The 14,318-nt window shown below is 45.1% G+C and overlaps 1 protein-coding gene across 3 annotated transcripts in view; it reads right to left on the reverse strand.

The window, feature by feature from the left end:
* The window catches only part of TTBK1 (tau tubulin kinase 1), a 132,104-nt gene that overhangs the window by 62,316 nt on the left and 55,470 nt on the right, over positions 1–14,318 (reverse strand). For 2 of the 3 annotated variants that reach the window (XM_060247895.1, XM_060247902.1), the window contains exon 7: positions 7,178–7,243. In XM_060247895.1, coding sequence (XP_060103878.1) covers positions 7,178–7,243 — 66 coding nt within the window. Of the gene's footprint in view, positions 1–7,177; positions 7,244–9,450; positions 9,532–14,318 lie in introns of those variants that run through there. The other variant, XM_060247910.1, reaches the window with a different exon arrangement.

Here is a 14,318-nt window from a genome sequence, read left to right on the forward strand (position 1 = left end):
GCAGGGTATCAAACGCCATAATGTTGACACAGTCTTCAAGCCCACACAACAGATCCGCCACATGCTGCGCTCGGCCAAAGATATGAGAGATCCACTTTCAACCTCTGGAGTCTACAAAATACCCTGCTCTCAGGAAGAGAGAGAAAGAAAGAAAAAAAAAACTTTCTTTTCCAGCACCGCCTACCACCTTCAACCCCCGTGCTCCGGCAGGCTGGAGCTATGTCGTCTTGTGACGCCGCAGGCTTCGGGACAAAGGTAAAAGAGGCTGAAACGGGGTAAAAAAGTACTCCCGTCCACTCCCCCTCGCCCCTTCTGTGTGCAAGCTCCACAACTGGAGTCTTGTACGGACTTTTAGCCCCCCGAAAAAGCCTTTGTTCGGCATGTCTCCAGTAGAACTCTAGAGACGCTGCTGCACCGCTCCGCCAGGAACCGGAAACCCCCTCAAAACAGGGCATTTTTTGAGCAGGAACACATAGGAACTCAGTTCCGGCTGGCTTGGCATCAGGGGTGTGGCCTGACATGCAAATGAGGTCCTGCTGGTCTTTTTCTACAAAAAAGCTCTTTGTGAAACAAATATGATGTCAGGGGGTGTGGCCTAAAATGCAAATGAGTTCCTGCTGGGCTTTTTCTACAAAAGAAAGCCCTGGTTTAAAACATCATCATTGGTTAGATTGTGGTGCTTTGCAATAATGCTGCATACTTCCAATCCAAAATTGGTATAAAGGAATGAAATGTCATTTTTTCTCAAATTCTGAATCTGAACTAAAACTTATCTAAACCTTTGCTACAGAAGGTAGACATGTACTGAAGCAGTAGTACTACTGAATATTTATCATTGATTATTATTATTGATTTGATTTGATAGGCTGTCTATCCCTGCAAGCAGGGCTCAGGGCAGCTTACAACAATTTGCTAAAATACAATACAGAATATTAAAATACATCAAAACAATTTATGAAACAATACTAACACTAAACAATACTATATCCTATTCAAGATGACGTATAATCTCAGTGTCCACCAACCCCCTGTGGAGAACCTGGGGTGGCAAGCCCCAGTGTTGTACCCCTGCCATCTGGGAATGGAGCAGGGTGATAACCCCTGAGCTGTGCATGATACTGCCTGGCTCTACCCTGAAACCCCTTAAAGGGATCCTTAAAATGGCTGAGGTGGACTTCCTCCTGAAAAAAGATCAGACCCAATACACAAACTGCCACCAGGGCCAGGCAGAAAGGGCCCACCAACAGGATCAGCCACAGCAACAGTTGTGTAAACGGGAGGGGCAGACTAGGGGGAAGCCTATACGTCCCAGTCCCTCAAGGCCCTGTCCCCTCTGGCCATCACAGGCAGCTGGTGACTGGCTGGCCAACTGACCAGGCAGTCTGCAACTGGCTTGCTGGAGCTGCAGCCAGGCCCACCCAGTAGACTTACTGCTACATGAGGTTCCCTGCCACTGCTAAGACAAGAAAACAAAAAAAAAAACCCTTCCTTTCGAGCATGTGACACCGGGACTGTGGAGTTAGCAAATATCTGCCCTGATATGTGAACTCCCGCTCAGATGACCAAGTCCTAGACATAATTTCAGAACAAACCTAATTGTAAAATTCTTAGTTTTTAGTCTTACTAGTGGGTGGGAGGGTCTAGTGAGTAGAGAACTGGGTTGGAAATTGATTGTATGTTGTTTGTATAACCTGGTTAGTTGATGTATATTATCCAGTGTTGTAATTTGGGTAATTGTTGTTAATTGTGGGTTTATCCCACTGCATTTTGTGCGGTGCTGCCAGGTGGGGTGGGGGAGGTTAAGAGGAAGATGGTCTTTGAAAACATTCCAGGTGTCAGCTCTGGGCTGGGGATCCCAGTTATCCAGGGCTGCAGGAGGAATGGCAGTGGGAGAGGGTCTTGGCATGGAAGGGGATGGAGATATAGGTATGCTCAATTCCCTTCAGACCTTCGTCCCACCATGAAATGTCATAATCAACCTTGAAGTTGTATAATTCCTCAGTAGTCATTACTTTTGTCTTTTTGATGTCCAGCTGGTAATACTGCTTTGACACTTTTTGTTTGAACCTTCATCAGAAGGTGTCATTTGCATGTCTCAAATTGTAAATGTTCCTTCCACCAGTTTTTAATCCACCCTTCATCTAAATCTAATCCAGTTTTTTATGTGTTCTGCATATAAACTGAAGAGATAGAAAGATAAAATACACCCTTTTCTTTTCTTTTTTTTCTTTTTTGTCTCTCAATCTTTACCTTTTATTTATACATTACAAAACAACAAAAACAGATACATTGACAATTTGCAACATCTACAAACATAAATGAAGATAGAGAACCCGGTAAAGCTCATCAAACATGTTATATGCAACCCAAAACTGATATATGCAAATAGAGAAGTATTATATTACACCTTAATTGGCAGAAGTCTCATCTGCCCCTACTATTTTTGGCTAAATTTCCATTTACCTTTGCCATTTTAACCTTTTAACACTTTGTTAACCAATCATAAAATAAAATCCAATTTTTGTCTACATATATCTCAGGTTTGATTCTTAATGCATCTGAGAGCTTATCCAACTCTACAATATCTATTATCTTTACAATTAAATCATCTATTATTGGTAATTCCTTTCTTTTCCAATATTAGGGTAACAATATTCTTGCGGCAGTGTTTACATGAATTATCAAATGTTCTCAGTTTTACCCATTTTATCCGGTAGCAAATTCAAAAGAAAGAGTTCTGGCTTAAAAGGAACAATAATTTTCAACATTTTTTGGAGAATTTCATGAACTTTTATCCAAAATTCTTTTACTTTTTTACAGAACCACCAGACATGGAAGTACGTTTCCAAATTGTTCTTGCACTTCCAACACCTATTTGATAAGCCTGGAAACATTTAGCTAGTTTGGCTGGCATCATATGCCACTGATATATCATTTTGTAAATATTTTCTTTAAAAGATGTTGACTTCGTGATCTTTATATTTGTTTACACCCTTTTCTGACACCCTTGCCAATTGGAAACCATTCTTCATATTCTGTTCTAACAGTAGCTTCTTATCCAGAAGTATAAGTTGTGCATCAAAATAATTGGATGCTGTGGCATACCCATTTCTTTTAAAACTATCCACAACTGTTCATTATCCACACAAATTGATGTTCTTCTGAAATTATTTTGTATGCTCTTGAACCAATGTAAATTTGCAATACAATGTCCAGTGAGTCTTCCTTTTCTGAATCCAGATGGAACATCTGACATTTCTTATTTCATGTATGTAACAGTCTTTGTTGTAAGCATCAGTTTGTGTGAGAAATTAATGCTATGGTCCAATGGTTGCTGCAGTCTTTGACATCTCCTTTTTTCAGCACTGGAATGTAGCTTGAACATTTCCAATCTGTGGGTTATTGTTTTATTTTCATATTTGTTGGCATATTCTTATTAAGATTTTGATGGACTTGGTTTCTGTGGCTTGGAATTGTAGTGAATTGTTCCCATCTCATCTTTTCTAAGAGGGCCAGTTTGGTGTAGTGGTTAAGTGTGTGGACTCTTATCTGGGAGAACCGGGTTTGATTCCCCTCTCCTCCAATTGCAGCTGCTGGAATGGCCTTGGGTCAGCCATAGTTCTTACAGAGCTGTCCTTGAAAAGGCAGCTGCTGTATGAGCTCTCTCAGCCCCACCTACCTCACAGGGTGTCTGTAGTGGGGGAAGAAGATAAAGGAGACTGTAAGCTGCTCTGAGGCTGATTCAGAGAGAAGGGCGGGGTATAAATCTGAGGTCTTCTTCTTCTTGTTGCTGTTTGTTCTATACAGTTAATGTTTCCATGTTGATCTTTCAGCATGCCTAGCCTTGCTTTAAATTTTCCCTTGATTTCTTGGATATTTTGAAATGGATCTTTTGATCTTCCTTTTTTGTTGTTTTAGGTAATCCAGTCAGCAGTCTGGCAGCATAGCTAAAAATGACATTTTCCTAATGTATTTCTTTGAAATGACTGTTCACAGACATATAAGCCTTATGTAACAATAAAACAAGCTCTATAAAGTGTACAGTATGTATGCGATTTCAAAATATCTGTCAGAAATACAGTCCTGGAAGGTGACCAAGGACAAGCAGCTACCCTTTTCTGGGTCAGTTTTCCAGATAGTAAGAGGGAGAGTTACTGATTTCTCAGTTCTCAGGGTGAATTGCAAAAGACAATTAACAGTCTGAAAAACTACAAGTGATCTGCAAGACTCACCTAGAACTAGGTGCTTGCTATTGTTCAACAGCAGCTAACCCATAAAAGCCACTGTGGTGCAGTGGTTATTGTTTTAACTAGTACCTGGGAAAAGCAAGCTCAAATCCCCACTGTCCTGGGAGCTCAATGGGTGTCCTTGAGCCAGTCAGTCAGTCTCACCTTAACCTATCTCACACAGTTGTTGTGAGGATAAAAAGGAGGAAAGGGGAATGATATAAGCTTCTTTTGGTCCCCTTTGTGGAGAAAGGTGATGTATGAGGTAAATAAATAATAAATACAGCTGAAGATGAGGGGTATTTAAAAGGTTTGGTTGATTGGTGGGTGGATGGGTAGAACAGAAGGAAGATGGGAAAGGGCAGGCTAGGGAAGGAAGGGAGATGTAGGTGAAAATGAGGTGCTCTCATAAGTCCCTGCTGGTTCCCCATCATGTCCCCAGCCTGATAGATAGCTATGCATAGCTGGGCCATAGTTTCCCCAAGTAGAAGCTGCCAGGGGAGGAAATGAGGGAAAGCTGAAGACAGGGGGCAGATATAGGTAGGTTGGCTGGTAGTTGAAAGGAGAAAAGGAAGAAGGAAAAGAGGAGAGGGTGGGAAAAGGAAAGAAGAAATAGTGGGAGAGAGACAAATGAGATGCCCCCTATAAGTCTTCATGGTTTCCTCCATTTGTCATATCTAATTCTCAATATAGCCTCAGATGCAGACCCTTAAACCCACAGATTATGGGCATCAATAGACAACTCAGATCTTTCTACAATCCTGAGGAAAATCCCCAAGGTTTTTTTTTTGGGGGGGGGGGCCTAGTTCCCTTGTGGTTCCCCCATTTGTTTTTTTTTAAATATTTATTTATTTATAGTCCACCTTTCTCACAGGGACTCCAGGTGGATTACACATATTAAGCCTGTACAGTCACAAAAATGGTCACAATAACCAATGCATCAGGATTTTAGAAGTCTGTAACCACCTGAAAGAACTGAAGCATAGAATAGGAATTTATATGACACATTAAGTGGGACAAAAATTACATTTATTTATTTATTTCGATTTATATCCCGCCCTACCCCACTGAAGCGGGCTCCTACTTACAATAAGCTAAACACAGCAGTATTGACCTCAGTCTCTAATCATTCATCCAAGCAAGTTTGTAAAATCATTTTGTGCAGTGGAACCATATTACCTGCAGAAAATGTATAACTGATTTACAGAATTCACTATCATAAGATGTGACAATGGACAGAATCTCAGCTCTTACAGGTCTATTCTTAAGTCAGGATAGTTATACAGTATTACTATGAGCAAAGGCAGTATACTTCCAGATGCTGGGGTCAAACAGCAGGGGAAGACAGTTGCTTTCATACCCTTCCTGTGAGCATCCAGAAGTATCTGCCTGGGTGCCACTGAAAACAGAATACTGAACTAGGTAGACCTGCAGTGTGATCCAGCAGAACATTTCTTTGGTTGGACACAGCCCCAGTAGTCCTGTTTCCAGTAAAACAGAACACACTTCAGCCAGGTCACTTAGGATAATGGATTGTTAAGGTCTGGCAGCCAGAGCACAAATCAGCATGGGAGCTGTCCAGAGTTCATTTCATTCATTTTTTCATTTCATTTTATTTGATTTATATCCCGCCCTACCCCACCGAAGCGGGCTCAGAGCGGCTCAACCAGTTCAATAAACTGGTTCAAGATCGGGGCCTGGAGAGCAAGGAAGCTGTCTGGGAACACTTGCTAGAAACCAGAGCTGGTCTAGATGAATGCTGAACCAGCAACTGACAAGCTATTACTGAAGCTTGTTATGCACAGTGTGCTTGACTGCCCCAGCCTTCCTGGTGGAGGGCTCTGATTTTACCAAGGTTTTGTGTTTAGCTCCATCTTCCTGTGTAGATGTAGGAGATGGGATGCCCTGAGCTGCTAGGTGAACCCTACATCATCTGGTTTGATGTCCTGAGAGGTGATTGTGGGAGATCCAGAAGCAAAGAGATTCACTAAATGCAGGGACGGTGCTAAGGGTTCTGCTGCTAGAGGCATGCGCATAGCATGCGCCCCATGATGACGTTACTAAAAGTGACGTCATCGTGAGGGGGACTAGAGAGTGGTGGGCGACACACGACAGTGCTGCCGCGCCGCTGCTTTCCCCTTGCACTACACTCTTTGAAGGCTTCCTTGTTAGTTTTTAAAAGGCGACCGGCTGCTTTCAACCCAAAAGTGGCCAGGCGCCGCTGAGAAACTACGCTCTAGGGGAGTAAGAGAGTGTCTCGTAGTGCCCCCAGGCGGAGTAGCACTCGAGGCCACCACCTACCCCACCTACTCCCACATGCCAGCCCTGACTGAATGAGGTTTTTCTCCTGGGGAAGGGGCAGGCTTTGGGCTTTCAGATCCTCAGGTGCTGACGTTAAAAGAAAGAAAGAGAGGTGCATGTGGGGGAACTTTGTCCTATGAGGTGATTATGTCTCGTTCTAGGGTTGGGCATATATAGCTGACACCATTCCAGAGAATCATAAAGGGAGAAACCAGATGAATAAATTGACTTCTTAAAAATTTCAGCCCCACACACTGCATTTCATTCTTTGTTTAAGAAGCAGCTTGTGGTGCAGTGTAGGGAAATTACCTTTTAGCAACAACAAATGGAAACCCCATTGCATGCATAAAATCCCTTGTTTATGTGTATTTGGGGCATTATGTTCATATATAAAATATAAAATACACAAGAGCTGTTACTTTGTAAGGCAACTTGCCCCAGAACCATCTCCTGAATATATACTGTATAGCTACAGAACACAATCCTTCTGAAAGGAAAGGAAGTTCTTTAAGTTGCTTCAGTTAAGGAAGGAAGGAAGGAAGGAAGGAAGGAAGGAAGGAAGGAAGGAAGGAAGAAAGGAAGGAAGGAAGGAAGGAAGGAAGGAAGGAAGGAAGGAAGGAAGGAAGGAAGGAAGGAAGGAAATTACTCACTCTGTTTTTGTGCGCGTTCACAGAAGCATAGCGAACTGTTCCCCGGAAACCAGCAACATTACGAGGCTATTAGGAAAGAAAAAAAAATTATAACCTGCTGAGAACTTGCAGAGTATCTTGTGCTCATTTATTATTGTGGCTCATAAACTATTTTAACCTACACATGCATGTTAACCTACACAGATGCCCTAAACAGATACATTGGTTATAATTTAAGAGTTGTGGACAAACCAATCATAAGTAAAAAATGTTTACATGTTAATTAAAACAGAAGTCGCTGAAGGATGCTGTTTCAGCCTTGAGTCAACAGAGACCAGCAACAATTCTTCACCTGCGTATAAAACGGAAATGTACACTCGTGCACAATAAACTCAACTTTATAGTATTTGAAATGGCAAAACAGTGGAAACTGATCCTGACTATCTCATCCTTGCTAGAGCTTTTTAGTTCTTTCAGTTGCTTATCCATGATCCTCCTCTATGCATACTGTTTCAAAAGATTATCCTAGCTTATAATAGCAACATCCACTTATTATTGAAAACAAGTAGCTCCTTGTAAGCTAACTCACACATTACACTTTTTAGGTTTGCACCTAAACCATTTATTGTCTCCAGACTATGTAAATCTTTGTCCCAAGATATCTGCGGGTCTCCTTGATGTTAGTCCTGTTAACGTTAGGCTATTCTGGAGGGGCTTGGGTAATTGAGGAATACTGTCCGCTTTGTGAAAGTGTAATGTTTCTATTTCAGGCTGTTTTCAATGTATTTCTGGAATGTATTATTTGTTCTACTGGGCTGCTTTTATCATCTATTGCTATCTGACATTAGTTTCATGTCTCACTCCTACAAATGTTTTTTAAAGTAAAAGGACAGAGTGAAAACATTCTGAAAAAGTACCCTAGAAAATGTAAAGCATACCTCACAAATGGTAACAACCATCTGTACGCTACTCCTGCAGGAAGCCAGGATCAGCTATGGTTTCATGTCAAGCACAATTTCAGTAGCAAACCTGATTTTTTTTAAAAAGGCCTTAAGTATGGCAGCTATAAGGTACATAATGCACTATTGCCATTTTAAAAACATGACTAAATAATTAAATCTAGATTTGCAGATCTATTTCTTGAACACCAAATTGCACAAAAGCTAACTTCAACTAGTACAAGCTCCATGGCTTGGAGTAAAATTCCTCAGAGGGTTTCTTAACGGTCAGTTTGAAACAGTGACCTCTAATCTTTTTTAATTCTCCAGATGAACCTGAATTATGAAAATGTATATAATCACTAACCAGAAAGGTCTTTCCTTCTCCTTTGGGACTAAGAACAAGGAAACATATGCCAAAGAAAACTAACATGTTCTGTCACATAAGTCAAACCATCCTTGCTGTTGTGGCTAGGGTTCCAACACTATAACGAATTTCAGTTAGGATTGCCAGGATCATCGAGATGGTTGGGCATGGGGAAATGACAGGATGTGTGACATCAGTGAGATAACTACATCATGTCCAGAGGAAAACCTGGAAGCGATGTAGGGTAGTTGCAGGAATGTAAAAAAACTCTTATGTTTTTACTATAGAGAGCTACCCTACTTCACTTCCAGCTTTACCCTAGAAGTGACATAATGACATTGGTGATGTTGCTTTTTAAAATTTGTTGCCTACCACCAAGCAAAGTGGACTGCCAGCAAGAGACCTCCCACCACAGTGCAAGGGCCAGCAGTCTTAATTTCAGGTGCATATTTCATCATCTCTACTTTAGGAGGAAATTATTTGGTGGTCCTGAACATCCATCAACATGGACTCCCTCCCCCCTGGCATAAGAAGCTAGACCTGAATGCAACAATGGAGAGCAGGAGTAACAGTTCCCTATGTGACAAAATCTTATGTATGCCTGACACTTTTGTAGTGATGGGCGTAATTTAGATACACTCCTTATAGGGACACAGAGGATGGAAGTTTACACAGGATCCCTGCTGGCTAGAGGGGAGGAGCTGCAGGCAGAGTGCATTTAGGGAAGCCAGGAGAAGACTGACAGTTTGGAAATAAACTGCTTCCTCACATGACTGAACCCTAACGATGACAACTTTTGATCCTAGAAGATTTATTTATTTATTCTTGGCCTAGGAGTCAAAAGCATTAATTAATGTCCCAGTCCTGAAAAGCAAAAATTATATCATGAAAAGCAAAACAAAAGCAAATGTAACTCTGAGCTCTAATAATAATTAAAGAAAAGCAAGTAGAAAATAAAAGACCGAGTAGCATCGTGATGGCTCACTCACAACTCATGGCTGAGATGGTTACAAGCAGCAGATGGGAAGCCAACGCATCAAACACAGTCTCAAAAAAGGAGCCCAAAAGAACTGTAAAAAAGAGAAACCCAAAGAAAACCATGATAATAAAAATGCAAAACGGACAGAAACAAAAACAGAAATGAGTTTACAATCAGGTCAACACTATTTTTTGCCTTCCCCTGACGCGTGCACTTGTGGCTGTTGTTCTTGCATTCTCTAAAGCTCACAAAGTCTACATTGTGAAGCCTGATATTTGGGAGGTGGGAGGAGATGATCCTCCCTTTGGGTACAGAGGGTTAGAGGCAATGACCCATAGTTTCTACTGTGACGCATGATCAGACACTATTGCTGTACTCCAATCAGCACTTCCCTACTCAGATTAGTTAGCATCTGCTTTTTCTTTCCAGTGTGCCATGTTATTGGTTACATCACCACATTTAATTCTAGACCCAAACTTAGTTCTCACTTTGTTAACTCTTGTATTTGTATGCTAATTTGCTGCTGCCATTGACAGGTTTTAACAACTGCTTTAATCCAATCTCAGCTAAACTTAGTTCTCAGTTACTTATGCATCTTGACTTTATATAGCACTTTCTGGCAACCACTCCCCCACCTATTTGTAAAGCTTGAGGAAATTCTGTTTCACTGTATCTGAAGATGTGCACATGCACACAAAAGCTTATACCTAAATTTTGTTGATCTTAAAGGTGCCCCTGGACTCAAATGTTGTTCTATTGCTTCAGGCCAACACAGCTACCCCACCTGAATCTAATTACATTGTCATTGTTTGTATAAGCCAAGGACAAGCAATTTTTGCATGCTCAGGAGACACTATCCAATATGCTCCAAGCTGATCGATTATCATGGACAGCCTTTATTTTCTGGCATCTGTCCCTGTCAAACCTCTGTCCTTGTGACACACATTAGTGTACACATGCACCCTGGCTTGCCTGGTCTCTGGGAATTAAGTTAAATATAACATATGTAGAGCCACATGAGGCTCTTTACCTGTGAAGCCTGCATCCACCTTCCTTCCAGTTGTGCAATTTGAAGGACACGATGCTAGGAGCAATACAAGGACTCTTGCCAATGCTAGGAGCAATACAAGGTCCAATAAATTTAACTATGTCTCTGGGAGAGCACTGTGCTTCTTAAACAACAACTTGCTGATGATCCCCAGCCCTAAAGACATCCGTCCTACTCTTCAACGAGGGCTAGGCCTTTTTAATCCTGTCCCTAACCTGGTGGAACTTTCTGCCAAATACCATCAGGGCCCTGTGGGATCTGATACAATTCTGCAAGGACTGGAAGGCAGAGACGTTCCTAGCGTTGCTAAGTCTAACTCAAAAAATACCTGGATACTTTGAGGGTGGGGTCAGGAGATTTTGGGGGTGGAGCCAGGAGACTTTCCCATTCCCTAAAATAAATAAATAAAAAACAGGAGTGCAGTTCCCCTGAATAGAATCTTCATTTCTTCACCCCACAGCAGCTGGCTGCGCCTCTCTCTCTGGGGCAATTTACTTACCATGGGAGTTGTTGAATACTGTATACTCAACCAAGTTCTTCAGACTAACACAAGGAAACCAAAGTTCTCTCTATTTTACTGTGGAAATGGCTTCTGAAGGGACTGTACAACAAACGGAGGAACTGGGCTGCTTCCTTTCCCTTCTTACAACAGCCACATTGTTCTGCGGGCTCACCCCACCCCCATTCAGCCTAGCTCCAGAGATTTAAAGGCGCACACACATTTCAAAAAGCAAGCTGTTCCCAAGTGTCTTCTAAGCCTTTCAAGGTGGAAAGTCACATAGTGGCTGTTGGGACAGGGCTTCCTCCTCCCGGCCAGCTGACTGGGGCGGGAAGCAGCCTGCTAAACCAGGGGATCCCCTGCTGGGACCTGGGGAGATGTTCCACCAGGCTTTTGATTGAGAACAGCGATGGTTTCCATCTGACACCCTCCTCTACTATTTACACCTATCTTGCCCTCCTACCCACAGCCCGTGAATGTGGCCAGCAATTGGAACTGGGATCACTTATTATTTGCCATCTGACTGTTAAAATATCCTATTAATGGTCTTAACTGTTTTTTATCTTATTGTTTTACATATTCTGTACATCCCTTCAGTAGTAGGGATTGGGTAATAATACTGCCTGCTGGTAAATCCTTTAGTCTAAGCAGTTTTTTCACTGCCTGAAGACTGTGCTAGTTCTACTGATCCTGATTCCTCCTGGCAATATGATCTTATTCCAAGACTCTTCTCTGGACCATCTTGAGGACTCCTAACTTCTGGCGGGACCCACTTCTGCCACACTCTATGGACTCATTGGCTGTCTCTGATTCTCTGGCTACCTAATCCTTGGCTTGACTTTTGATTCTTCCATCCTGCCTGATGCAACTATTCCCAAGCTTTTTTTTTTTAAGCCACAACCACATATTTATTTATGTATTTATCCTCTGTCTTTTTTTCCAGTGGAGCAACACTTTAAAACTGGTCTAGGGAGAGGGGTGGGATGGCCATGGTGACATCAGCTAACAAATGCTATACACAACAGCTGGTTTGTCTTGCAAATCTGCAGAACATTTTTTCCTTTGAGCTTGGCCAGAGGAGGAAAGTTATGTATGAACTCAGTGTGATGAAGCCGCTTCCCAACCGGCTGCAGTGCTTTACAAACATTATGTTTGTCTTCGCCCAAGAAGTTAAATCTCAGGGATGGGCAAAAAGGCAGATGGATCTAGTACAAATCCTTACAGATGAGCATTAAGGTGCCATCTAGTGTAAAGCCTGCTATATAATGCAGGTAGTTAGATTCATTTTGAACAGGGAACTGCCCTATAAACATATCACACAGAAGGCTAAACCCAGCTTTCAGAGATGTGTAATAGTGAGGGGAGAGGCAGAAAATGATCCTATGAGCAAGAATAGAGGTATTTCAAGTACACATATATTTCAAGGCTGTCCCTATTTTCATCTGTTAAAACCCTATTTTCATCTGTAAACTGTCAGCAATATGCTATTCTTCAGAGTACTATTTTGTGATGCAATTCAACCCCTTTCACAAATTGTCAGCCTCCACAACAAAGATAGTGTTATCTTACAACAAGAATTTTACCATCACAGACAGTACAATGTGTATTGGGCCAGTACAATCAAAATCCAGGGGGAAAATGTAATATGAATTGTGGAATATCTCTGTTTCTTAGACTTGAAAATATTATCTCTGTCTTCCCTAGGTCCTTTTCCACATATAGACTAAAATCTGATAGGTCTTAGGGTGGCCAGACCGTCCCGGTCTCCCGGGACATTCCCGGTTCTGGCCACCCAATCCCGGCTCCCGGGCTGCCTATACCGGGACCATTAAAGGTCCCGGTTTAGCCAGCCCCGGAGGCGGTGGGCCGCGAGCGCCGGGGAGGAAGGCGGCGAGTGAGGGAGGGAGCATCCCTGCGCCTGCGCAGGGCCCCTGCGCACGCGCAGGGACGCTCCCTCCCTCACTCGCCGCCTTCCCCGCCCGCGCGCGGGGCCGGCAGCGGTGGCGGAGGCCTCTCCGCGGCCTCCGCTGGTCGCTGGAAGCCCTCCAGAGTCTCTGGAGGGCCTCCAGGGACCAGCGGAGGCCGCGGGGACGCCGCGGAGCACCCGGTGCTGGTCCCGGAAGGCCTTCCAGAGCCTCTGGAAGGCCTTCCGGGACCAGCGCCGACCAGCGAAGGCCTCCCCGCGGCTTCCGCTGGTCCCTGGAGGCCCTCCAGAGTCTCTGGAGGGCCTCCAGGGACCAGTGGAGGCCGCGGGGACGCGGCGGAGCACCCGGCGCTGGTCCCGGAAGGCCTTCCAGAGCCTCTGGAAGGCCTTCCGGGACCAGCGCCGACCAGCGAAGGCCTCCCCGCGGCCTCCGCTGGTCCCTGGAGGCCCTCCAGAGTCTCTGGAGGGCCTCCAGGGACCAGCGGAGGCCGCGGGGACGCCGCGGAGCACCCGGCGCTGGTCCCGGAAGGCCTTCCAGAGCCTCTGTAAGGCCTTCCGGGACCAGCGCCGACCAGCGAAAGCCTCCCCGCGGCCTCCGCTGGTCCCTGGAGGCCCTCCAGAGTCTCTGGAGGGCCTCCAGGGACCAGCGGAGGCCGCGGGGACGCCGCGGAGCACCCGGCGCTGGTCCCGGAAGGCCTTCCAGAGCCTCTGGAAGGCCTTCCGGGACCAGCGCCGACCAGCGAAGGCCTCCCCGCGGCCTCCGCTGGTCCCTGGAGGCCCTCCAGAGTCTCTGGAGGGCCTCCAGGGACCAGCGGAGGCCGCGGGGGACGCCGCGGAGCACCCGGCGCTGGTCCCGGAAGGCCTTCCAGAGCCTCTGGAAGGCGTTCCGGGACCACCGCCGACCAGTGGAGGCCGCGGAGAGGCCGCAGAGCAGCCGGCGCTGGTCCCTGGAGGCCTCCAGAGGCCAGCGCCGGCAGCTCCCTCCCTCCCTCGCCGCGAGGCCGCCGCCGCAGGACTCGCCGCCGCCGCTGGACTCTCCGCTGCCCTGGAAGCAGGTAAGGGGGCCGAAAGCGGGGGGCGGGGGGCCTTCCTTTCTTCCCTCCCTCCTCCCTTCCTTCCTTCCTTCCTTCCTTCCCTCACTCCCTTCCCTTCCTTCCTTCCCTCCCTCCTCCCTTCCTTCCTTTCTTCCTTCCTTCCCTCCCTTCCTTCCCTCACTCCCTTCCCTTCCTTCCTTCCCTCCCTCCTCCCTTCCTTCCTTTCTTTCTTCCTTCCTTCCCTCCTTCCCTCCCTCCCCCCTTCCTTCCTTCCCTCCCTCCCTCCCTCCCCCCTTCCTTCCCTCCCTCCCTCCCCCTTCCTTCCTTCCTTCCTTCCTTCCTTCCTTCCTTCCTTCCTTCCTTCCTCCCTTCC

Source organism: Heteronotia binoei, chromosome 1 (assembly GCF_032191835.1).
Source record: "Heteronotia binoei isolate CCM8104 ecotype False Entrance Well chromosome 1, APGP_CSIRO_Hbin_v1, whole genome shotgun sequence".
Classification (NCBI taxonomy): Eukaryota; Metazoa; Chordata; class Lepidosauria; order Squamata; family Gekkonidae; genus Heteronotia; species Heteronotia binoei.